This window comes from Squalius cephalus (genome assembly GCF_949319135.1).
Source record: "Squalius cephalus genome assembly, chromosome: 13".
In the NCBI taxonomy this organism is placed as follows: Eukaryota; Metazoa; Chordata; class Actinopteri; order Cypriniformes; family Leuciscidae; genus Squalius; species Squalius cephalus.
In genome coordinates this window covers 33,631,850-33,657,103 of record NC_137134.1, presented here as the reverse complement: position 1 = coordinate 33,657,103, position 25,254 = coordinate 33,631,850, and the positions used below count along the sequence as shown (strand labels likewise).

The 25,254-nt window shown below is 42.6% G+C and overlaps 1 protein-coding gene across 24 annotated transcripts in view; it reads left to right on the top strand.

Moving 5' to 3' along the window:
- The window catches only part of LOC307169988 (myosin IXB), a 56,269-nt gene extending 31,260 nt beyond the window's left edge, over positions 1-25,009 (top strand). For 2 of the 24 annotated variants that reach the window (XM_079890907.1, XM_079890891.1), the window contains 35 exons: positions 6,414-6,503; positions 6,574-6,690; positions 7,091-7,225; positions 7,297-7,418; positions 7,494-7,635; positions 8,560-8,755; positions 9,029-9,104; positions 9,932-10,024; positions 10,781-10,894; positions 11,912-11,951; positions 12,450-12,566; positions 13,081-13,161; positions 13,334-13,444; positions 13,556-13,675; positions 13,774-13,923; positions 14,016-14,173; positions 14,269-15,321; positions 15,416-15,479; positions 16,491-16,609; positions 17,246-17,352; positions 17,434-17,612; positions 17,766-17,873; positions 18,318-18,488; positions 18,595-18,636; positions 18,718-18,829; positions 18,910-18,983; positions 19,061-19,253; positions 19,394-19,522; positions 19,601-19,706; positions 19,795-19,926; positions 20,015-20,138; positions 20,356-20,403; positions 21,591-21,706; positions 21,787-21,914; positions 23,927-25,009. In XM_079890907.1, coding sequence (XP_079747033.1) covers positions 6,414-6,503; positions 6,574-6,690; positions 7,091-7,225; positions 7,297-7,418; positions 7,494-7,635; positions 8,560-8,755; positions 9,029-9,104; positions 9,932-10,024; positions 10,781-10,894; positions 11,912-11,951; positions 12,450-12,566; positions 13,081-13,161; positions 13,334-13,444; positions 13,556-13,675; positions 13,774-13,923; positions 14,016-14,173; positions 14,269-15,321; positions 15,416-15,479; positions 16,491-16,609; positions 17,246-17,352; positions 17,434-17,612; positions 17,766-17,873; positions 18,318-18,488; positions 18,595-18,636; positions 18,718-18,829; positions 18,910-18,983; positions 19,061-19,253; positions 19,394-19,522; positions 19,601-19,706; positions 19,795-19,926; positions 20,015-20,138; positions 20,356-20,403; positions 21,591-21,706; positions 21,787-21,914; positions 23,927-24,351 — 5,292 coding nt within the window. In that variant the 3' untranslated portion in view covers positions 24,352-25,009. Of the gene's footprint in view, positions 1-6,413; positions 6,504-6,573; positions 6,691-7,090; positions 7,226-7,296; positions 7,419-7,493; positions 7,636-8,559; positions 8,756-9,028; positions 9,105-9,931; positions 10,025-10,780; positions 10,895-11,911; positions 11,952-12,449; positions 12,567-13,080; positions 13,162-13,333; positions 13,445-13,555; positions 13,676-13,773; positions 13,924-14,015; positions 14,174-14,268; positions 15,322-15,415; positions 15,480-16,490; positions 16,610-17,245; positions 17,353-17,433; positions 17,613-17,765; positions 17,874-18,317; positions 18,489-18,594; positions 18,637-18,717; positions 18,830-18,909; positions 18,984-19,060; positions 19,254-19,393; positions 19,523-19,600; positions 19,707-19,794; positions 19,927-20,014; positions 20,139-20,355; positions 20,404-21,590; positions 21,707-21,786; positions 21,927-22,019; positions 22,082-23,926 lie in introns of all 24 variants that reach the window. The other 22 variants (XM_079890911.1, XM_079890908.1, XM_079890894.1 and 19 more) reach the window with 20 other exon arrangements.
- Positions 25,010-25,254: the final 245 nt, after the last annotated feature.

Here is a 25,254-nt window from a genome sequence, read left to right as displayed (position 1 = left end):
TTTTCACTTTTTATAATTCAAATAATAAAAGAAATTAAATATTAACAACAAATATGAATTATTATTATTTTATATAATAATAATAATAATACTTATAATTATAATAATGATTATTATATCACATAATGTTTGTACAATAGTATTGTACGAATAATATTATTGCAATAGTAATAACACATTCCTTTTTTTATTTATTTTTTGTAATGTAAACAATAAAATTTAAAATTATATTATTATTGTAAATATTTTATATATTTTATAAATATTTTCTATTTTTATTAAAATATTTATTTATACATAATTTTATAAATAAGGTTTTCTATTATACAGTACAATAGTATCATTACAGTATTCATATATTTCTTAATCTATTTAAATTTGTATATTTCAAATAATAAAATAAAATCTTAAAAACAGTTTGAATAATAATTATTATTATTATTATTTTATATTATTATTGGAATAATAATTATTATTATTTTTTTTTTTTTACATTACAATAGCATTATTGCTATAGTAATATATACTAATATATTCCTTTTTTGTTTTATTTTTTATTTAATATTTGTTTGTATTATTTTATAATATTTTCTATTATTATTATTATTATTATTTTATACATAATGTCATAAATATTTTCTTTCTATTATAATTATTATTATGAATTTTTTTTCCTTCATTCCTGTGGTTATCTGGTCACACGTGTGTTTCATGCTCTCTGAAGTGTGTCGTTCCTCAAGCGTTCTCGTGTGTTTCGTGCTCTCTGAAGTGTGTCGTTCCTCAAGCGTTCTCATGTGTTTCGTGCTCTCTGAAGTGTGTCGTTCCTCAAGCGTTCTCGTGTGTTTCGTGCTCTCTGAAGTGTGTCGTTCCTCAAGCGTTCTCGTGTGTTTCGTGCTCTCTGAAGTGTGTCGTTCCTCAAGCGTTCTCGTGTGTTTCGTGTTCTCTGAAGTGTGTCGTTCCTCAAGCGTTCTCGTGTGTTTCATGTTCTCTGAAGTGTGTCGTTCCTCAAGCGTTCTCGTGTGTTTCGTGCTCTCTGAAGTGTGTCGTTCCTCAAGCGTTCTCGTGTGTTTCGTGCTCTCTGAAGTGTGTCGTTCCTCAAGCGTTCTCGTGTGTTTCATGCTCTCTGAAGTGTGTCGTTCCTCAAGCGTTCTCGTGTGTTTCGTGCTCTCTGAAGTGTGTCGTTCCTCAAGCGTTCTCGTGTGTTTCGTGTTCTCTGAAGTGTCGTTCCTCAAGCGTTCTCGTGTGTTTCGTGTTCTCTGAAGTGTGTCGTTCCTCAAGCGTTCTCGTGTGTTTCATGTTCTCTGAAGTGTGTCGTTCCTCAAGCGTTCTCGTGTGTTTCATGTTCTCTGAAGTGTGTCGTTCCTCAAGCGTTCTCGTGTGTTTCATGTTCTCTGAAGTGTGTCGTTCCTCAAGCGTTCTCGTGTGTTTCATGCTCTCTGAAGTGTGTCGTTCCTCAAGCGTTCTCGTGTGTTTCATGCTCTCTGAAGTGTGTCGTTCCTCAAGCGTTCTCGTGTGTTTCATGCTCTCTGAAGTGTCGTTCCTCAAGCGTTCTCGTGTGTTTCGTGCTCTCTGAAGTGTGTCGTTCCTCAAGCGCTCTCGTGTGTTTCATGTTCTCTGAAGTGTGTCGTTCCTCAAGCGTTCTCATGTGTTTCATGTTCTCTGAAGTGTGTCGTTCCTCAAGCGTTCTCATGTGTTTCGTGCTCTCTGAAGTGTGTCGTTCCTCAAGCGTTCTCGTGTGTTTCATGCTCTCTGAAGTGTGTCGTTCCTCAAGCGTTCTCGTGTGTTTCGTGTTCTCTGAAGTGTGTCGTTCCTCAAGCGTTCTCGTGTGTTTCATGCTCTCTGAAGTGTGTCGTTCCTCAAGCGCTCTCGTGTGTTTCGTGTTCTCTGAAGTGTGTCGTTCCTCAAGCGTTCTTGTGTGTTTCGTGTTCTCTGAAGTGTGTCGTTCCTCAAGCGTTCTCGTGTGTTTCATGCTCTCTGAAGTGTGTCGTTCCTCAAGCGTTCTCGTGTGTTTCATGTTCTCTGAAGTGTGTCGTTCCTCAAGCGTTCTCGTGTGTTTCATGCTCTCTGAAGTGTGTCGTTCCTCAAGCGTTCTCGTGTGTTTCATGCTCTCTGAAGTGTGTCGTTCCTCAAGCGTTCTCGTGTATTTCATGTTCTCTGAAGTGTGTCGTTCCTCAAGCGTTCTCGTGTGTTTCATGTTCTCTGAAGTGTGTCGTTCCTCAAGCGTTCTCGTGTGTTTCGTGCTCTCTGAAGTGTGTCGTTCCTCAAGCGTTCTCGTGTGTTTCATGTTCTCTGAAGTGTGTCGTTCCTCAAGCGTTCTCGTGTGTTTCGTGCTCTCTGAAGTGTGTCGTTCCTCAAGCGTTCTCGTGTATTTCATGTTCTCTGAAGTGTGTCGTTCCTCAAGCGTTCTCGTGTGTTTCGTGCTCTCTGAAGTGTGTCGTTCCTCAAGCGTTCTCGTGTGTTTCATGTTCTCTGAAGTGTGTCGTTCCTCAAGCGTTCTCGTGTGTTTCGTGTTCTCTGAAGTGTGTCGTTCCTCAAGCGTTCTCGTGTGTTTCGTGCTCTCTGAAGTGTGTCGTTCCTCAAGCGTTCTCGTGTATTTCATGTTCTCTGAAGTGTGTCGTTCCTCAAGCGTTCTCGTGTGTTTCATGTTCTCTGAAGTGTGTCGTTCCTCAAGCGTTCTCGTGTTTCGTGTTCTCTGAAGTGTGTCGTTCCTCAAGCGTTCTCGTGTTTCGTGTTCTCTGAAGTGTGTCGTTCCTCAAGCGTTCTCGTGTGTTTCGTGCTCTCTGAAGTGTGTCGTTCCTCAAGCGTTCTCGTGTGTTTCGTGTTCTCTGAAGTGTGTCGTTCCTCAAGCGTTCTCGTGTGTTTCGTGTTCTCTGAAGTGTGTCGTTCCTCAAGCGTTCTCGTGTTTCGTGTTCTCTGAAGTGTGTCGTTCCTCAAGCGTTCTCGTGTGTTTCATGTTCTCTGAAGTGTGTCGTTCCTCAAGCGTTCTCATGTGTTTCATGCTCTCTGAAGTGTGTCGTTCCTCAAGCGTTCTCGTGTGTTTCGTGCTCTCTGAAGTGTGTCGTTCCTCAAGCGTTCTCGTGTTTCTTGCTCTCTGAAGTGTGTCGTTCCTCAAGCGTTCTCGTGTGTTTCGTGTTCTCTGAAGTGTGTCGTTCCTCAAGCGTTCTCGTGTTTCGTGCTCTCTGAAGTGTGTCGTTCCTCAAGCGTTCTCATGTGTTTCGTGCTCTCTGAAGTGTGTCGTTCCTCAAGCGTTCTCGTGTGTTTCGTGCTCTCTGAAGTGTGTCGTTCCTCAAGCGTTCTCATGTGTTTCGTGCTCTCTGAAGTGTGTCGTTCCTCAAGCGTTCTCATGTGTTTCATGCTCTCTGAAGTGTGTCGTTCCTCAAGCGTTCTCGTGTGTTTCATGTTCTCTGAAGTGTGTCGTTCCTCAAGCGTTCTCGTGTGTTTCATGCTCTCTGAAGTGTGTCGTTCCTCAAGCGTTCTCGTGTGTTTCATGTTCTCTGAAGTGTGTCGTTCCTCAAGCGTTCTCGTGTGTTTCGTGTTCTCTGAAGTGTGTCGTTCCTCAAGCGTTCTCGTGTGTTTCGTGTTCTCTGAAGTGTGTCGTTCCTCAAGCGTTCTCGTGTGTTTCATGCTCTCTGAAGTGTGTCGTTCCTCAAGCGTTCTCGTGTGTTTCGTGCTCTCTGAAGTGTGTCGTTCCTCAAGCGTTCTCGTGTGTTTCGTGCTCTCTGAAGTGTGTCGTTCCTCAAGCGTTCTCGTGTGTTTCGTGCTCTCTGAAGTGTGTCGTTCCTCAAGCGTTCTCGTGTGTGTCATGTTCTCTGAAGTGTGTCGTTCCTCAAGCGTTCTCGTGTGTTTCGTGCTCTCTGAAGTGTGTCGTTCCTCAAGCGTTCTCGTGTTTCGTGCTCTCTGAAGTGTGTCGTTCCTCAAGCGTTCTCGTGTGTTTCGTGCTCTCTGAAGTGTGTCGTTCCTCAAGCGTTCTCGTGTGTTTCGTGCTCTCTGAAGTGTGTCGTTCCTCAAGCGTTCTCGTGTGTTTCGTGTTCTCTGAAGTGTGTCGTTCCTCAAGCGGTCTCGTGTGTGTCGTGCTCTCTGAAGTGTGTCGTTCCTCAAGCGTTCTCGTGTGTTTCATGCTCTCTGAAGTGTGTCGTTCCTCAAGCGTTCTCGTGTGTTTCGTGTTCTCTGAAGTGTGTCGTTCCTCAAGCGTTCTCGTGTGTTTCGTGCTCTCTGAAGTGTGTCGTTCCTCAAGCGTTCTCGTGTGTTTCGTGTTCTCTGAAGTGTGTCGTTCCTCAAGCGTTCTCGTGTGTTTCGTGCTCTCTGAAGTGTGTCGTTCCTCAAGCGTTCTCGTGTGTTTCGTGCTCTCTGAAGTGTGTCGTTCCTCAAGCGTTCTCGTGTGTTTCGTGCTCTCTGAAGTGTGTCGTTCCTCAAGCGTTCTCGTGTGTTTCGTGCTCTCTGAAGTGTGTCGTTCCTCAAGCGTTCTCGTGTGTTTCGTGCTCTCTGAAGTGTGTCGTTCCTCAAGCGTTCTCGTGTGTTTCGTGCTCTCTGAAGTGTGTCGTTCCTCAAGCGTTCTCGTGTGTTTCGTGCTCTCTGAAGTGTGTCGTTCCTCAAGCGTTCTCGTGTGTTTCGTGCTCTCTGAAGTGTGTCGTTCCTCAAGCGTTCTCATGTGTTTCGTGCTCTCTGAAGTGTGTCGTTCCTCAAGCGTTCTCATGTGTTTCGTGCTCTCTGAAGTGTGTCGTTCCTCAAGCGTTCTCGTGTGTTTCGTGCTCTCTGAAGTGTGTCGTTCCTCAAGCGTTCTCGTGTGTTTCGTGCTCTCTGAAGTGTGTCGTTCCTCAAGCGTTCTCATGTGTTTCGTGCTCTCTGAAGTGTGTCGTTCCTCAAGCGTTCTCGTGTGTTTCGTGCTCTCTGAAGTGTGTCGTTCCTCAAGCGTTCTCGTGTGTTTCGTGCTCTCTGAAGTGTGTCGTTCCTCAAGCGTTCTCGTGTGTTTCGTGCTCTCTGAAGTGTGTCGTTCCTCAAGCGTTCTCGTGTGTTTCGTGCTCTCTGAAGTGTGTCGTTCCTCAAGCGTTCTCGTGTGTTTCGTGCTCTCTGAAGTGTGTCGTTCCTCAAGCGTTCTCATGTGTTTCGTGCTCTCTGAAGTGTGTCGTTCCTCAAGCGTTCTCGTGTGTTTCGTGCTCTCTGAAGTGTGTCGTTCCTCAAGCGTTCTCATGTGTTTCGTGCTCTCTGAAGTGTGTCGTTCCTCAAGCGTTCTCGTGTGTTTCGTGCTCTCTGAAGTGTGTCGTTCCTCAAGCGTTCTCGTGTGTTTCGTGCTCTCTGAAGTGTGTCGTTCCTCAAGCGTTCTCGTGTGTTTCGTGCTCTCTGAAGTGTGTCGTTCCTCAAGCGTTCTCGTGTGTTTCGTGCTCTCTGAAGTGTGTCGTTCCTCAAGCGTTCTCGTGTGTTTCGTGCTCTCTGAAGTGTGTCGTTCCTCAAGCGTTCTCGTGTGTTTCATGCTCTCTGAAGTGTGTCGTTCCTCAAGCGTTCTCGTGTGTTTCGTGCTCTCTGAAGTGTGTCATTCCTCAAGCGTTCTCGTGTGTTTCGTGCTCTCTGAAGTGTGTCGTTCCTCAAGCGTTCTCGTGTGTTTCGTGCTCTCTGAAGTGTGTCGTTCCTCAAGCGTTCTCGTGTGTTTCGTGCTCTCTGAAGTGTGTCGTTCCTCAAGCGTTCTCGTGTGTTTCTTGCTCTCTGAAGTGTGTCGTTCCTCAAGCGTTCTCGTGTGTTTCGTGCTCTCTGAAGTGTGTCGTTCCTCAAGCGTTCTCGTGTGTTTCATGCTCCCTGAAGTGTCGTTCCTCAAGCGTTCTCGTGTGTTTCATGTTCTCTGAAGTGTGTCGTTCCTCAAGCGTTCTCGTGTGTTTCGTGCTCTCTGAAGTGTGTCGTTCCTCAAGCGTTCTCGTGTGTTTCGTGCTCTCTGAAGTGTGTCGTTCCTCAAGCGTTCTCGTGTGTTTCATGTTCTCTGAAGTGTGTCGTTCCTCAAGCGTTCTCGTGTGTTTCGTGCTCTCTGAAGTGTGTCGTTCCTCAAGCGTTCTCGTGTGTTTCGTGCTCTCTGAAGTGTGTCGTTCCTCAAGCGTTCTCATGTGTTTCGTGCTCTCTGAAGTGTGTCGTTCCTCAAGCGTTCTCGTGTGTTTCGTGCTCTCTGAAGTGTGTCGTTCCTCAAGCGTTCTCATGTGTTTCGTGCTCTCTGAAGTGTGTCGTTCCTCAAGCGTTCTCGTGTTTCGTGCTCTCTGAAGTGTGTCGTTCCTCAAGCGCTCTCGTGTGTGTCATGCTCTCTGAAGTGTGTCGTTCCTCAAGCGTTCTCGTGTGTTTCATGCTCTCTGAAGTGTGTCGTTCCTCAAGCGTTCTCGTGTGTTTCATGCTCTCTGAAGTGTGTCGTTCCTCAAGCGTTCTCGTGTGTTTCTCTGCAGGTGAAGGAGGAGCTGTTGGTGGAGGCTCTTACCAAGAGGAAAACGGTGACTGTAAACGACAAGCTGATTCTGCCCTACAGCCACAGCGAGGTACGCCAGAAACAAACGCCCTCATACATCTACCAGATGTTCACTAGCTAAACGAGTGTTGTTCCTTCAGGCAATCACCGCGCGGGACTCCATGGCCAAGTCCCTGTACAGCGCCCTGTTCGACTGGATCGTCCTGCGGATCAATCACGCGCTGCTCAATAAGAAAGACATGGAGGAGTCTGTTTCGGTGAGATAGGAACCGCCACAGTCAGTGGCTATGCTTACATGCACACCTTTTGTTTCGGTCGGACTGAATTCATTCCGATTGATGAATCCTTGTTTTTAGTGTTTACATGAACACTAAACACGTGATCGGGTTGATGTTTGGTTTGGTTTTCAATCTGATCAAGTGTTTACATGTTCTCTGGATCGGATTAGAAAAGGAATAAACCGCCCCTTTCAATCGGATTGAAATGTCATTCATATCGAGCTCAATCTGATCGATTAAGGCATTTACATGAAGGCTTTTCAGTCCGATTGAGCCGCCAATCTCATTACTAACGGATTATGTGGTTGCATGTAAGCGCAGCCAGTGTTGAATTCAAGGATGCTCAAGGTCTCATGTTGTTTCTGCGTTATATTTTCAGTGTTTGTCTATCGGTGTGCTTGATATCTTCGGCTTCGAAGACTTCGAGACCAACAGCTTTGAACAATTCTGCATCAACTACGCCAACGAGCAGCTTCAGTATTACTTCAACCAGCACATCTTTAAACTTGAACAGGTTAGTGTGGGTTTCGCAACCTCTTTTTCCAATGGCGAACTGAGCGTGAAGTGTGTTTGCTCCCCCGGCAGGAGGAGTATCAGTCCGAGGGCATCACCTGGCACAACATCGACTACACCGATAATGTGGGATGTATTCACCTCATCAGCAAGAAGCCCACTGGACTCCTCTATTTACTGGACGAGGAGAGCAAGTAAGACCGTTCGTCTCTCTCTGGTTCATTGCTCAGCATTGCCAAAAGTGTATTTATAACACACTTTCTTTGTAGCTTTCCTCACGCCACTGATAAAACCTTGCTGGCCAAGTTCAAACAGCAGCACCAACAGAATCAGTACTTTGTGGCGACTCCAGTGATGGAGCCTGCTTTCGTCATCCTCCACTTTGCTGGGAAGGTCAAATACCAGATTAAGGTAACGGCAACTGAGTATAAGACGTGCATGAAATGAATTTAAAATGAAAATCAAATTTTTACTGTGTGTCATTAAAGGCATTTTGTAAACTTAAAAAAAATAATATATTCATTATTTTGGTAAATTAATATACTAAATATTAACATACACAATAAAAATTGTTTACAGGTTTAACAAGTTATGATTTTACTATATTTAAATATAGTAAAATATAGAAATTTAATTTTACTATATAATAATAAATATTAATATACTAAGTATTAACATTAACAATATTTTTTCATTATTTAAAAAATAATAAATATATTAGATATAAATTATTCTATCTGTATAAAAAAATCATTATGTTAAATATTAACATGAATAAATACAATAAAATACTTATTATGACTTTAACAATTATATATTAATATATTTTTTTAATTTTGTTGATGTTTATTTTTTAAATGTCTTTAATGACACAGAAAAAAAAATTTTAAAGCTGTATTTTGTATATTATATTATATTATATTATATTATATTATATTATATTATATTATATTATATTATTTTTTGGTCAGGCCAAATAATACAAATATTTTTTGTTTACAAAATGCCTTTAATGACACACAGTACAATTATAAACTGTTAAGTTATAATAAAATAATGTATTCATTCATATTAATATTTATTCATATTCATATTTAATAGTTTAATTGATATAAAAAAAATTCTGGCACCAAAATAAAATTGTTTATGTTTACAAAATATGTTATCAAAATGACACCTAGTAAAATGACTCATTAAATGCTAATAAAAATAAAATTGTTTTTATTATCTTTTAATCTATTCATATTTTAACCAATTAATATTAATGCATTGCAAAAGACACCTGTTTCATTGAATGACTCCGCTAACGTTCATCATGTACATTGGATACGACAGGATTTCCGCGAGAAGAACACGGATCACATGCGTCCGGATATCGTGGCTCTCTTGCGGAGCAGTGACCGAGCTTATGTCCGGCAGCTGATCGGGATGGATCCGGTGGCCATGTTCCGGTGGGGGATCCTCCGTGCCAGCGTCCGCGCATTAGCCGCCTTCAACGAGGCCGGTCGCCGCTGGGCAGCCAAAACTGCGGGTAACTCACCAGGCATTATGGATTAGTGTCAGATTAGCCCAAAACTGTGGATTCTCAGGGTCTAAGAAGGTTATTTAAAACCTGCACATGAGAAAGCTGCCTGGTGACGCAAAGAGTCATATTTAGAAGGATTTCAGAAAGATTAAACTAGGAAGGGATAATAAAAAATAAGTGAGTAAGGTTGTTTGCAAGACATTTTGGGTGGGGTGTCTCGTTGCATGTTGAAATAACGCCGTCAACTCTGTTTGTGTCTGTGTGTGTGAATGTGTACAGGTGTGGTCAGACCAAACTCCAGAGTTCCACTAGGAGAGCTGCAGAGATCCAACGTGCCCATTGAGAGGATGTATCGGTAAGCTTTGGACTCAGGCTGGTGTGACTAAAAGAGTGAGAGAGAGAGAGAGGGGAAGTATTGTGAGGAACTTGATCTCATCCTGTCCTTTCGTAGCCTTTGTGTGGCAGGTGATCATGTGACCACGGTCTCTCCACAAAGGCACATTGCAGGCTGATTCTCACAGTAATCTCATACACTTCGGTCTTGAGTGTTAATGCAACTACACAATATAACACAGTATATATTGCGTGAATGTCACAAAAACACGTCCAGGTCATATTTCATCTCAAAATCAAAAGAACAAAAATAGGAAATTATATTTTGCATGAAGAAATATTAAAGCTTTGAATTTTACAAAACAAAAAACACAATCAACACTATTTTAAGTAGACTAAATTAACATTTTATGTATGTAAATACCACTGTATCAATTATTTCATGCTAATCACCATAAATTACAGACAATTTAACATTATTTTACCCACTTCACACCAATGAAAGTTGGGTGGGCTGTGCTTGCTTTTCATTAAAATGTCATGATCACAGTAATGGTGACCACATCTGTGTAATTTATGCAAAATGCAGTCCCTTACTTTTTCTTTCTTTTTATTTTTGGGTGAAATATAACATGTTCTCAACAGATATTTTGTGAGAATTATCAAGTATATCCCTGCAATGTCCCTCTTCTTTTCCTCTGGTGTTTTTCAAGGGTTTCCCCTCAGTTACTGACCTGTGATCAGTTTCACTAAAGTTTAACCCGTATGGGCAATAAAGCTGGTCATAGATCGGCACCTGCTGGTGGCGTCGGCCCTCGAGTGACTGTGTGTGGTGTTTATTTTCTACAGCCATGCTCCTATGCTTGATTTCTCCTTTGATCATTCAGAGGAGCGTCCTCTAGAGGCTTTTGAGGACATCTTTTCTAGTTATGAGAGTAAGAAGTAAGTGGACTTAAGCAGAACATTGAGGTCAGACGGAGAGTTTGGCGGCTTGGGAAGGCTGGGTTTCCGGTATTGTGAGCAAACTCAAATACCACATTCGAAGAATGCAGAAACTAACTATGCAAGCTGTTCTTTCTTTATGTGAGCAAAGGCCAAGCCAGAGTTTGTATTTAACCTGGTTTGTTCAAAGCAATGCGCAATCTACAGCATACTCTCATAAATCCCTGTTGGGACCTTGTGAGGTTTATTACCTCTAAGTGCTCCCAAGTGGGAAGGAAACAATAAAATGTCCTTTAAAGAAGCGGGTTCACATCCTGGTTTGTGGATGAGCTATTAGAAGTGCGTCCCCAGCCCCCAGTGCCAATCCTACCTGTTTGACCTCCTGTTCTGATCCGTGTGGTAAGTGAACCAGTGCATGAATCCAGGCCTTCGCTGAATGGGGTGCCGACCCCCATTTAACACTCCGTCAGGTCAAAACCAGAGTAACAACAGCATGGATTCACCACTGAAGCTTAAAGGGATAGTTCACCAAATTAAGGGTCATTTAATTTCAAATTTAACACACTTGCCTGCGTTTGTTCATGTCCACATTATGGATTCCTTTTTTTGTGTGTGTGTGGTGGAGGGCGTTTGCTTTCCCTGAAGTCTGTTAACAACATTGGTGTTGGGTTCCTGTACTTACCCTTCCCCGCAAATCTTACCTACTCCCTCTGTCTCCTCCCCTCACTCTCCCACCTTTCCACTGGGCTGAATCAGGGACATGCATGCCCAAATCATCAGCTCCATTAAGGACTTGCAGTTGGATGGGGAAGATCCACGTAAGCTGCTTCAGTCCTGGGGTCGCCTACGGTTCCCGCGTCACGTCCTCCAGTGAGTTTGACCACTGACTCCTCTCTGGCATGGAATGGATGGGTCCACCTTGCCGACCCTTCATGCCTTGGCATTGAAGCCAATGCTTTTGGCTCTCTGCTAAGCTTAGTTGTGAGAAATCTTTGCAAAACAGCCCCTGCTCCCAAACTTTCCCAAATCTGCAGCATTACTTGTCAGCTAACCTTGTGATTTACTGCGTAACTCAAACCACCCTTTAACCCTGTTCTATTAATACCCATCTAACAAGTATTTCAATTATTTTTTAGATAGCTCTCTAGCGGTGTATGTAAGAGGAATGCAGAGTTTATGAGCTGAACGCAGTGTGATCTTCATTAACGCTAGCTCGGAATGGTATCCACATGCTAACATGCTGCATGAGCTTATTGGTTCTCGAGACCCACCCATTAAGTCTGTTATGTTTTATGAGGTGTGGAAAGCTGCAGAATCACTGCTTACGAAGACCACAGACATCGACTCCACTTCTAAACCTTTTACATCCTAGCTGTCGTCCACCCTGAAGTAGGAATACCTTTCCTGTAGATTAGGTGCATCAAGAGACAACATTCCCTCCTCCCATGACACTCTTATCTCTGTTGAAACCATCTTTGCTGCTGTCTTCTACATGCTAGATTTAACCTTAGATAACACCGCGAATCCATGGATTTCAATGGAGATGGTTGACAAACTCAAGTGCTGGAATGTGGACCCACACCATTGCAACAAATCATGCATCTTCCTCTCTGTCTACATGCCAGATTTAACATCCAAGAACACTGTGAATCCTTTCATTTCAATGAGGATGTTAGGCAACTGATTGGGGTCAAATGTAGACCCGGCATATTCCACACCATTGCATAAACATATCTTACACATTCTTCTTCGTCAAATGTTCCATCAGAGCTTCTCAAGTGTGTTACTCATGTCTCACAAGCAAATGCATGACTCACTCTACTAACACGTTATATCCATTCACTTCTTATCTCAACAAACCATCAACCTTCCTCTTCCTCCTTACAGGAAAAACAAGAACACCAAGACCAAGCAACTCATTCCCAAGGTATACCTCTCGCTTTCTGAATTGATCAAACTGTGCAGATTTAAAATAACAGAGTCTAGGTGTTTGTTTGACATTTAAGGTGCTTGCAAGTGATTTCTGCTCGTTTGATAACTTCAACCATACTTAGAGTAACAAAAACATTGGTATGCAAGCAGAAAAACATAGTCTACTCCGCAAACTGTACTTTATATACAAGATAGAGAGCTCCTTTGAATAATGCTTTTGTCCTGCATAGACAACTTGTGTGTGTGGCAATTCAAAACCTTTAACCTGTGAGCATTTGCAGCACAGCTGGTACATTCTCATTTCCATAACCATTTGATTGTTTATGAATTTCCGTTACATGTGCTGTGCAGGGTAAATGTTTTGAAGACTCTACCGCTTGGGCTCTGTCTGGAATGAGAGTTTCCATGCCGTCATGTTCCCATGGCACTCATGTGGCAAAAGAAAGTCTCTGTGTGTGAGAAATTCACTTTCTGTTTATGTGTGTTTGGGCAGAGTCTGTTGGACTCTCGTTCGCTGAAGTTCATAGTTGGCCTCCATGACCGCACCACCAAGTCTTTGCTTCATCTACACAAGAAGAAACGTCCTCCCAGCATCAGCGCCCAGTTTCAAGTAAAAAACGATATTAGATTAGCATGGCTGTTCATGCCAAGTTTGGTGGTTCAGCCTAAAAACAAATGCTCTGTTCCAAAACCTAGTGGAGGTAGCATTGAAAAGCATTATAAGCACCAAGTTGTTCCAAATGGTGCTCGTGCGTAAACATATGTCATTCAGTGCTGAAAAATGATCAGTACAACTGTTCAGTCTACATAGCAAACAAATATTAATTAAAATAATATTTTTATATGTATTTTTATGCTTAGTGTAACATGCTGTTAGCTTAGCAAGATGCTAATAAACATGCCACGTGTTATTGGTGTGACAGAAAAAAAACAGCTGCTTATGTTGGGCAGTAGACAGAAAGGAATAACAGAAATCTCACTATGTTTTGGAACAGCTTTAAACTCTAGCTCTTACATTTCAAATGCTAGCATCAGAGCATGCTTAGAATATTATTCTCCAATGGATGTAATAGGCTGAAGGCATCATGTGTGGTTCTCTTCTGGTCTTCCTCTCTATCTTGTAGACATCTCTAAGTAAGCTTCTGGAAACGCTGGGGAAGGCGGAACCATTCTTCATTCGATGCCTCCGCTCCAATGCTGAGAAGGTGCAAATAACACATCCTTGTTCACCTTGTTCACTAATTAAAGTCAATTTGACAACAAAACTGGTCTTAATTTAAACTGTTCATCAATGCACATTAGTCTTTAGAAATAATTTTATATGAGATCTGTCTTTTAACTAAAGTTATTTTGTCTTATTTTATATTTCACATTCAGAGGGAAATGTGTTTTGATGAGGCGCTCATTGTGCAGCAACTGCGGTACACAGGCATGTTGGAAACAGTGCGCATCAGACGGTCGGGTTATGGAGCCAAATACACCTTTCAGGTAACGCATAGATCTGACCTAGTGATTGGAAAGAAGCCCTAACCCTACAAATTAAACTAAATGTGTAACATAGTTTATCTGAATAAGCAAAGCTCCTTTTCTGCATTACAGGAGTTTACTGAGCAATTTCGTGTATTGCTGCCAAAGAACGCTACGTCCCTTGAGGAAATATCATCTCTGTTGCACAAGCTTGGCTTTGACCACACTACCTGCCAGATTGGAAAAACCAAGGTTACATTTTTTTCTGGGTTCCCTAAAAAGTTTTAAGTGACAATGTCTCTAGTTATTGACTCTTAACAGTTATGTCTGGTATTGTTCCACTTCTACAGGTGTATCTCAAAGAGCTTGAAAGGCAAAAGCTTCAGGACATCCTGCACAAGGATGTCATGCAAAAAATTATTTTCTTGCAGCGCTGGTTTAGAGGCAAAATTGAGAGGATGGACTTTATTCGAATGAGAGAGGCAGCCATCGTGATCCAGGTATATCAAAAACTTGTGTTTGGGTAGTATTCTTGCAGATGTCTTGCTTGGCAATCTAGTCACGTCTAATATTTGATTGACCTTTTCTACAGCGCTCATGGCGTAGGTTCCGCAAAGAGAAGTTCTACCAAGCCGTGGTTCTGATCCAGACAGCATGGCGAGGTTTCAAACAAAGAGCTGAATATCGAAAAACACGAGCCTCCATCACAAAGATACAGGCACTTGCAAGGGGGCAATCTGCCCGCAAACGGTATAGACCTCACACAAGTCAACATGAAATCACCTTAATACAGATTTTTAGATTATTGAACATGATTCAGTAAGTTTTGGATTTGATCTGGTTAGGTACTACTTCCTAAAGGAAGAGAAAAGGAAGCGAGAGGAAGAGGAAGCTCGGAGGAGAAAAGAGGAGGAGGAAGCAGCTCGACGAGCCAAGGAAGCCGAAGAGGCGGCTAGGCGAGCTAAAGAAGTTGAGGAGGCAGCCAAGCGACTCAAAGAGGAAGAAGAGACTGCCAGGAAAGCCAGAGAGGAAGCAGCTAGAAGACAGAAAGAGCAAGAGGAAAGGGAAGCTCGGCTTGCTTTGGAGGCTGAGCAGCAGGAGAAGACGCCACTACAACAACCAACAGTTCCAACATCAGGCAAGCAGCCTGGTGATGAGAAGACACTAGTGCTGGAGCACAATAAGGCTCCTGTGGATGTTGAGATTGAAGGTAAGGGCAGGGCCCATGTTGATGATGTTTCTGTCCCAAAAAAGCAAAATCATTCTGAGAAGATCCCTCAAGTGGAGGCTGGTCCTCCCCTTGAGGTCAAGGAGCAACAGAAGCAAACTGAGAAAGAATCATCCGCACTTCCCAGAGATGAAAGGACACAAGGTAAACCCATGTCTCCTGAAACCCAGAGTGGACAGAGCCAAAACAGAGCTCCTACGCTTTCCAAACTACCAGTATCCAGAAGTCAGGAAAAACGGGAGTTGAGGAGACAACGTGGTCTAGAGCACAGCCAGAGAGAAAGTGAGCGGGCGGCTTCGGCCTGGAAAGACGATACTCCTTTCAAGAGCAAAACTCTAGAGAGTCCAGGGAAAGCAGAAGGCAAATTGAAGGAGCGGTCTGACAGCAAAGAGTTGGATCAGTACACCTTTGTGGCTTGGAAAGGGGACAAGAGCAAAAGGGATACTAAAGATGTCCCAGCCGAACTTGTTCGACCCTCCACCTTACCCTTAGATATCCCTACTTCTGGACCTGGAAGAAATGGATACAGTGACTCAGCCATCGCTGCTCAACCTGCTCTTGCCAAAGAAGAGGCCAACAGGAGAAAGGAACCATCGAGAAGCAACACTCAGCCAGAAAACCTCATAGCAGGACCCCGCAGTCTGGAGGAGAGGAACATCAAATCTCTCCAGTATGGATTCCTATGTTGTTCTACCTTTTATACCTTTCTTCATCTCCTCTGAGTCTAACAATATTTTTTCATGTGGTTTTCCAAACTTTACCAGGAATCGCGGGATCTCTATGTCACTAGATGATGTATCCAAAATAGGTTCAGGTGGCTCATCACAGGTAACGTTTACTTGATTCAGCTGGTTAATACAATGGTAAACGTGAAGGGATATATTGATTCTGTGCCTTGAAATTAAGTTTCACTGCAAGCTTCCCATAGGGGCTAATTTCCCTCTGAATGCAACCGAAAAAGCTGCTGTTCTGGTTGCATTGGATATTTAGGATTATAAATGAAACAATCACTTAAATTTAAGTTATTATGCTTCTCTGGCTGATTTAGGGAAAAGCTCGTCTGAGACGCAGGCCGCGGCTCGCCCTTGCACGTATATGTTTGCCCATTAAAAGTGTTGAAATGGAGGATGCAGAGTACTGGGCTCTTCCTTTGCCCCCTATGAGTCCATTTGAGGTGTTGTATTGCAGCCTGATATTAGATGCCGTCCAGGGAGCTGTGGTGTGCGGGTTGCTGGTGGATTAAGTGCTTGGAATCATGGGAGGGATTGCAGATATCTTGAACTTTTGCTACACTGAGGGAAAATAAATTATCCTGAAGACCTTTAGTCTGTTATCCAAATAGGCAGAGGTTTTTTTTAGGACACAGCATTTCAAATGCTGTACTGTCAGATTTAAATGAGCGACCTATTGTTAAACTGAGTAGAGCTTGCTCTGATTGAAAAAAAAAAATTGCACTGCAGTTTTTATTCTGACAGCTCAGTGGGTTTTGCAACTGGGCTTATGGGATAACAGACTAAAACCTCAACTAGTAATGTCAGAAAATTTAGACTTTGATTTACTTTATTATTTCTTCTATCTTTCCATATTGTTTGTCTTTCAAAGCTCCATTCTTGATTCTTTTTTTTTTAAGTAAATAATCACTTTGTAATTACTAGGTTTGGGATAAATAAAGGGATGCATTTACACTAACTTCCTTTTAGGGTGTTATCTACACAGGAAGAAGGAAACTTTATAGACTGCCCATTATGCCATTGTTATCTAATCAGCAAAAATGGTTGTTACTGTACACTAGACTGTGCTGTATTAATACATTTACTGTGCTCTTTAATTTTGGTGTAGACACAGTCCAGCACTGGTGCTGGTCATGATAGAACAAAGGCCAACACGTTGAAGGAAAAAGTTCACGACAGCCAAAGCCTGCAAGAAGTATCGCCTCTCCAGCCATCAACCCCAGAGAGGTACTGTCCCACCTACCAGTATGAACTACCTTTGATTCTTTGAACTGTTGCTTCACCAAGACAGATCAGACTGTCGAAGAGGACAGTTTATTCTAGCGTCCTCTAGAGCATCTCTTGATAATGTAACGCATTCTTGTATTGTGTTATGACCTTCATTTTGACTCATTTCACAATGTGTGAAACTGAGCATAGCTAGAAACTTTTTTTCACATATTTGCATAGACTATGTGTCAGGCTGTTGCTTTATTTGCACGACTCAAAAAAACAACAAAAAAAAGCTAATTGACTCATCCAACCCAAATGTATACTCTTATCAGTAGTAGAACATGGTCACACAGGAAATCTGACTCATTTGGACTCATGGGAAAACAAGGCCACTGGCTCAAATCAGTGGTAGTCATTTGTCTGACTCCTGGCATAGGTTACATACTCCTTTATATGGATGCAAGGCATTTGCTATGAGAGAGGGAGATTCCTAAAATTCCGTTGTGCAGAGGTGTGTGATTTCTTGAGTGTTTTGTGTCAAATCCCTTCCTAACGGGACCTCCCAGCATGTTTTACTAGGGTGTTTATTAATAAAGATCCAAAGCCTTGTAACAGCTAACTTTATGAAATGGTAATTTTTTTGTTCCATAGGACAACAGGGTTTTTCAGGAAGATCCTGAAGAAGCGTCCACATAAAGAAGCTCAGACCCCAGAAGATGGAGACCCGAGCATGGCTTCCTTTTTGGATCAAAAAGAAGGTGCATAACTGCAAAGATAACATAGTGATTCATTTAGATCAATGTATCTTCCTTCATTCATTCTATTGTTCTTTTTCATAGCCACTTCTCCATCACGCTCACACAATTCAAAGTCTCATCCGGGACGACTAGGTCGGACGCCCAGCATCATGATCAGTCACTCGACGACTCGGGCCTCTGAGCAGTGGAACGCCTCGCTAAACCGTGTGATCACCAATACGAATGAGCTACGCAACCTCGATGAGTTTCTGGGCAATCAGGTATGAAGAATGGATAATACTGCAAGATGTTTGATTGAATGGTTATTGTAGTGATTTGAAGAGTGTCAAAAATAAAAAAACTGTTTATAATATTTACAATTTCGGACAGACTTTGCAACCACTCAGACTTGTTCTTTCCCTCTTGCGGTGTAGGTGAATGACCTGCGCTCACGGGGAAAACAGCTTTCAGGAACAGAGCACATCTTCATTACAGCAACTGTGCAGTTTAGAGAAAACATCAAGGGGATGTACTCAATCTCTGTGAGTAGAGCTAATACAACCAACACATCCCAAAACTGCAATAGACCACATACTCTACATCCTATCAATCGATTTGCTAGGTCAATCATTATTATTATTATTATTGCTGTATTATTGTATCATTACAAGTTTGCTCAAATCATTAACATTGAGTTTTAAACTTAGGAATATAACAAACCATTTGTACAATGGTCTTAATCTTATTGTATGTCTTCATATTTTCATTGATAGAGGGACTTGAGATCTTTTGACTTGGGCTTGCAAGCAACTGCTCACATTATGCTAACAACTGCACAGCAATGTGCACAAAAGCATCTTAGCAACCAGAAAGCAAAGCCCTGGAAATTGCATACATCATCCAAGCTTTGCGCGGGCAAACACAACTTGTATTCGGAATACTTAAACATCTAGTTATTGATTTCTTCTTCCTTCACGCATCTACAGAAATCACAAATCGGGTATAAGGCTTTGATGAATTGCTACCAGAATAAGGTGATCAGTCTGGCTGGAGAAAAGCAGAAGGGTGAGGTACCGCTGGTGGTCAATCTCTTCCAGTCAGTTCTGGACGGCTTCATCAGAGCAGAGATCAAAAAAGAAGAGGCCGAACCAGTCAAGGTGAAAGTTCATGCATCCCCCATTATCTGATTTAAATAAGTTATTAATGTTGATAACTTAAATACATGCTAACTTTTTAACTTGCCTTGGGAAAAATCTGTCTTAGGCCCCCAAAGGTCGTAAGATGAGAAGGAAGAAGGCTAAAAGCGTAAGTATTTCTAGCCAACCATCCATTCTCTCAGACTGACTCTGCAATGTGAATAAATGTAAACGTTTTGTCTGGAATTAGTTGGAGAATCCATTGGACCATGTGTTTTCAAACTACCAAGTCAATATCATTCAGTCTTGTGATCAGTGCACCTCATACATCTGGGGTATGGAGAAGGCCTACATGTGCAGTTGTGAGTATCTCTGATATGTACCCTATTGATTCAGCTTCAATCGGGCTGACGACATTGATGACGAACAATTTTTGTTTCAGATTGCAAAATGGTTTGCCATAAGAAGTGCATTAGTAAAATAGTCATAGACTGCTCTACATTCTGCTCCAAGAAGGTAAGAATCCAATCCTAAGCATTTTGGAGAAGCAGTGAGGTTAACATCTTGTTGATCTTTGTGTGCTCTGGGTCTAGTGTGATGATGAGCCTGGATCTCAACACTTTGGTGTGCGCGTGTGCCACCTGGTCAATAACAAGACCCCTGTGCCAGTGGTTCTGGAGATAATGATGGAACACGTGGAAATGAACGGTCTGTACACAGAGGGCATTTATAGGAAGTCCGGCTCAGCCAATCGCATGAAGGAGCTACACCAGCTGTTGGAAGCAGGTGAGCCATCATGGATATTACTAGAACTCAATGGCATATTGGGAAGGCGACCTCTTTGTAGTCTCACATAGCCAGACCTTTGACTGTTGGCAGTAGCTTAATCTGCCCACTTTGATAACTTTGTTTAATGACTTGTGAAGGCCCAGAGAATGTTTGTCTGGAGGATTACCCCATCCATGCGGTCACTGGCTTGGTCAAACAGTGGCTAAGGGAGTTGCCCGAACCTCTCATGACCTTCACGCACTACAATGACTTCCTCCGTGCCATAGGTTGGTCCCCATGACACCTTTCACTTGCCCTTATGGTATCCCTCAGGCTTGCTATAATGCTTTTGTTGTCTTTCATAGAACTGCCTGAGAAGCAAGAGCAATTGCTAGCCATTTACAAAGTTTTGGAACAGCTTCCAACAGCAAACTTCAATACCTTAGAGAGACTCATTTTCCACCTTGTCAGGTACAGATGAGTTTATTCCGTACACAACAAACGCTGTGTGTAGAAAACCGTGCAGAAGTCAGGTGTTAATGCTCTGGTTTCATTTCAGGGTTGCGAAGGAGGAGAAAAGCAATCGGATGACGCCAAACTCTCTGGCCATTGTTTTTGCCCCCTGCATTCTCCGCTGTCCGGACAGCGCCGACCCGCTCATGAGCATGAAGGACGTTGCCAAAACCACCACGTAAGAACACTGCAAATTATAGTGTGTCCTTAATAAGAATCTGTTGTTTTAAAGTCAAGTCTCAAGACTGAATCTTTACTATCCTCAGTTGTGTGGAGATGATACTTCACGAACAGATCCGGAGATACAACGAAAAAATGGAGGAGATCGAGCATCTGGAATACGCTGAGGCATTGGCTGTCAATCAGCTCAAGCTAAAAAGACAAAACACGGTAAACTTGACTTACCTTGCCTTATACCTGCCGTTTATCAGAATGCATTTCTGCATTATTTGGAAGTGGTTTGTTTCTTGATGCCTGTGAAAAATGCCCATATTTTCCCCCTGAACAACTACTTTTCCCAACAGTCCGCAACCTTCCACAAGGCACCAACAGAGAGTAACTGTCGCAACACTTTTTTTGCTTCTCTTTTTTTTTAATGTCTCTGTAGTGCTGGCATTTACCTCTCAGATTTATCACTCCTTACAAAGAAGTGGCGGTACGTATGCCCCTGTGGTATTGTGAACCCCAGTAGTGTGGCATGTTCATGCATCCAGTGTGTGCATGCAGTGCAAAAGTCATACCCTACTAATACTAACTAAACCCACTGCATGTGTTAGTGTCACTTTAGACCTGTAGACGTTCAAGAGGGTGTCGGTGTAGATGTGTGCTGGTTTTGGGTGGTCACTGCAGTGAATGGCATGAATTTCAAAGTTATGCGAAATCAGTTGTGATGAATATTAAGCAATACGCATGCTGTTTGTATATTAAGCAACAGGCAATTTGTTTTTTAAATTGGTGTTTCTTGAACATTAATAGTGTAAAGCATGAAGACAAATAAGTTGTGAAGTCTGACTGTTAGTCTTTTGTTTTTGATTCCTACAAACCTTTGAATCTCATGCCATGGAAACTTCCAGACTTGAATTGTATGTAGTTCCTCAATACAATTTAACATCCATCCAAATAGTTGAACCTTTCCTTCTTCCAGACTTACTTTTATGAAACATCTCTAGCACTCTTCATTTCCACTTCGAAAGGGATGGTTGTGCCACACTTAAAAACTTAAAGCAATTTCATCAATTCGATCACAAGTGGACAGGTGTAAGTGGGTGTACAGGTGTAAACGGGGTCGAAAACATTTTGAGCTTGTCCACTTTCCACCACTTCCAGAGGTAGTCAAAAAGCGCATTAGATCAGACTGCTTTCGCAGTGTAAAGGCTCATGTGGCTAAATGCATTCGAACAGCCACATTCGGCGTTATGTTGCGGCTCTCAAAGCAGAATCAAAAGTTGCTGCTCTCCATATGTTTTCCAGTAACTCCTTTCGCGTTCATATGTAAAATTTGCAAGCTCATTTTGTCCATTAGATCGAAAGATCTGAAAAAGCCCATACATTTACCCGCCCATAGACCCTCCCCTCGAAGAAATCAGGAGAGAAGTGGTTGAAAGTGGACAAAAGAGACTTAAAACACCAGGTGTAAAAGGGTACGTCTGCCTCGTCTACTTGTGATCCGATCCACCAAAACGCATTTTAATACAAGGTGTAAACAGGGCTATAGACTAACTGAATGGGAGACCCTTCACTGAAGAACCTCCTTTCTGTGTTTCCCTTTTTGTGGCAATGAGGGAGGAATCTTTAATGTTAATCTCATTATCTTGAGTTAAATTTGCTATATTTGGACTCTAGGTTCGGGAGAAGCCAGCTTCCGACCTTCGTGTTGTACCTGAGAACGAGCCCCTGGATTCAGACGCAGAAGCTGAGCGAAGCCTGTTGGAACGAATCAAGTCCATCAAGCAAGAAAAGTATGTTGAAGTCGTCTCACAAGACCACTTGTATCATTCGAGACAGATTGCATGACTCTTGTATGGTGTTTGTCTTCCAGAGAGGAGCTCGCCTGCAGGCTTCCTGAACTAGACCAGCCCGGTTCTGACCAGGAGAACATTGATTCGGAGGCATCAGTCAGCTCTGAGAGTCTACTGGACGAGCGAGCAGTTTGTTCGGACACGGAAGGTCAGTATTAAGGTACAGACTCCCTCCGTTTCGGTCCAATCTCCTTTTCTCTCCTCTGCAGTAGTCACCCATGTGTGGGTCCTGTCCCTGTTGTGTGTAGCGCAGGTCTGGACGGGATGCTCCTGGCGCATTTAAAGAGGGTGGCGGTGCCGTCCACTCTGTAGCAGGTTGTGATCTCTTCTAACCCAAGTGTTTCGGTGTTATGTGCATGTTTGCGGTGACGGGATTCAATTCACTTCACATTTATTTGTATAGCGCTTTTCACAATACACATCATTTCAAAGCAGCTTTACAGAAAATGCATGAGTCCAAATTACAATTTAAGCCTGGAGCACACCAAGCCGACGGTCGGCATTTTTTGTACGTCCGCACCGTCGGCTGAAATTGGTCCACGCCGGCATTTTTCCGGCCAATTCGACATGTTGAAACGCCGTCGGTGAAAGAGGGAACTCTGATTGACTGTTCAGCTTAGTGAACGAGTCAGTGAACAAGAATAATAGCAAAGAAGTCAAAACGGTACAGATAGAAGCCTGTTCTAATGTTACGTCATCTTACCTGAGTGTTCCTTGCCGAATATTTCAATATTAACACGAGAGGAGAGGAATAAAGAAAGTGTTTAGCAGGATTGATATTCAAAACGGTAAGCGTTAAACGGTTCCCTTTTTGAATGACGAATATAGACGAATATATCTGCAGAAATAGACAGTTGTCTCATTTACAGTCGGCTGTAGTTCTCTTGGTGTGTTCAAGTGCAGCTTTTTACCCCGACGCGAGGCGACAACACAGTCGGCTTTCATCAGCGCTAGTTCGTCGGCGTCGGCTTGGTGTGTTCCAGGCTTTAGAGTGATCTGTTATCAGAGGTAACTGTCTGAGTTAAGTGTTTCAGAAATGTACATATACAAAATCGCAGTTAGTGAAAAAGGTATTAATTTAAAGCTACACTGTGTGATATTTTCCCCATCTAGCAGTGAAATTGTATATGACTACCCAGTGAATATTAGTTTCTGTTCCTTTCAATTTCGAGGGCGTTTTAACTCCTACGGTGGCCGTATTATTCCAAGATTAACATGGCTTCCAGTTTGACTTAGTCCAATTGCGCCTTTAAAACTATTCATCACCTGTGATCCATCGCAGCACAGATTTATGTTACAAGGTAAACAATACTTTTTCACCATTGACGTGAGGAAAAGTAACGCAAGTTATACTAGAGGTCGTTCTGGCATTATGCACAACCATGCTATGGTTAGACAAGCAACTATAAAACTTCCAATTTACACAAATAGGCTGAATTACCTGTCGAGAAGAAAGCAGGCAACTTCGGCGTCCGTTTCAAAATCTTTGCTCCTCATGAGCTCTTTCCATCTGGGAAAAGTTACTCCAGTATTGACTTTGGTCTTGCTGATTTGCCTGTCGCGTTGACGTTTTAATTCTCTCTTTCGCTTCCTTGGTGACTCTGCTACATGTCCTCGAAAATAGGCGTGATCCTCCATCAGCAATCTTTCAAATCTGCCGGCAGTCGCGAGTAATCTCCCCCTCGCATTCGTCTCTGTGTCACTGAGTGTAAAGCGCGAAAGGCGAAGCTTGAATTTACAGGCATGTCCCTCTTTGGCTAATGTAGTTTCAAGATGGAGGGGCAACATGGCGACCGGCATTCGAACCCCTCACCCGTATGTACTTTCAATGGCAGATTATAAACTTAAGAGAATACTTTATTACTTGAAAGAAGTAAATATACATTGAGCACATATATTTTTGAAAGAACTAAGTGTTTTTTGCTAAGAATCAACAAAAAAAAATTACACAGTGTAGCTTTAAACAATGTAATCATTTAATGCATAAACAATGAGCTCATTAAAATAATGAATACTTCTTTGTTAACATTTAGAAAGGGTGTATGTTGAATAAGACACTGCATGTTATCTTCCTTTAATGACTGTTGGCGGCATGTCTTGGGTTCTGCATTGGGTTTTCTCCTGCTTTGGGGGTTGATTGGTTCTGTCTCCTTATTGTAGGACAACCAATGGTAGTGCCAAGATTATCCAAACCAGCTTGCCTTCCTAAGTCTGTCGTCCTGGCCCAGGGAAGCAGCACACGGGCTGACGGCTCCTCTCTTCCTTCACTGTCTTCTCCCAGGCTTCAGCTCCAGCGTCGCCTCCCTATCATCCCGGGAACGGTCAAACTTCCCCCAGGAGTCCTGTGCCACCCGGCTGTCCGGTCCCTCCCTCCCCGAAAATCCCTGTCGCTCACCCTCGTCCAGCGGCGCGAGCATCCCGGCCGTCGCAAAGACAGCATCCAGTCCCTCTACATCACAGCAGGAGCAGATCTCCTCTTCCCGTCCTCCAACGAGTCCTCAAACACCTCCAGCACACCGGAGCTCCCGACCTCCTCCCGACGATTCTCCGACCCGGACCTTGCTTTCGTAAACGACACGGTTTGAGTTGCAAAGCTTGCCTGCTCTCGAAAGAGCGCTTCGATTGGTTGTCGCCATTGACAGTGACTGCTTTGCCACGGTCATAGTGATTGATAAAGAGAATTGTCTCACCTAGCACTTTTCCATACTAATAATATATTGGATTTTAAGAGACTTTTTTTTAAAGACTCAGATTTTTGCTGCATACAGACGTTGACATGTCAATGTTTGTTGCTTGATTTTTTTATTTTACTTTTTAGCATCAAGAAAAAAACAGTCCTGCACCTTTTTGTGTCCTTAACGAACAGGAAAAATAAACTCAACCTTGAGGAATATTGGTTCATCTTAAAAGACTTTTAAGCTGTAGATCCTCCCTAAAGTTCTGCACAAACACTCAATGGACAAGTTTTGACTGGAGGGGGAAAGATGCAGCACTAGCCACTTTCCTCTTGGACCAGAATGCCATAACCGAATGCAATTTCCCATAATAACTCGAACTCTTTTTTTAATTCTGATAAGCGATATGACACTTTGGATCTGCGTGGATGTCTATTCAGAATAGCTTTGTGTAGGACTAAATACAGTTAGTGGCTAAGCCATTATGTTTAATACTAAAGTCAAGCGATACGTCTGCTGTTGAATGTTGTCATTGATTGAAAAGTATGGAACGAATGCCGGCTGGATGTCTATGATGTCAATTGTTTTGCATCGCGTGGACCGTATGTGCCTAAAAGTGTCGCTGTTTTTCAGTCCTCAGTGATGTTTTTTTGCATTTATTGGAGAAATGAAACTAATTATTTTCTTACAATACAATTTGTACTGGCCGCAAACTTGTGTGCTTTTCATGTGTCTTACCCATAATTCTTTGTGGCTTCATTTTTACTCCAGAGGTATCACTGACCATCTATAAATCTCTGCCTTTTCTTCATA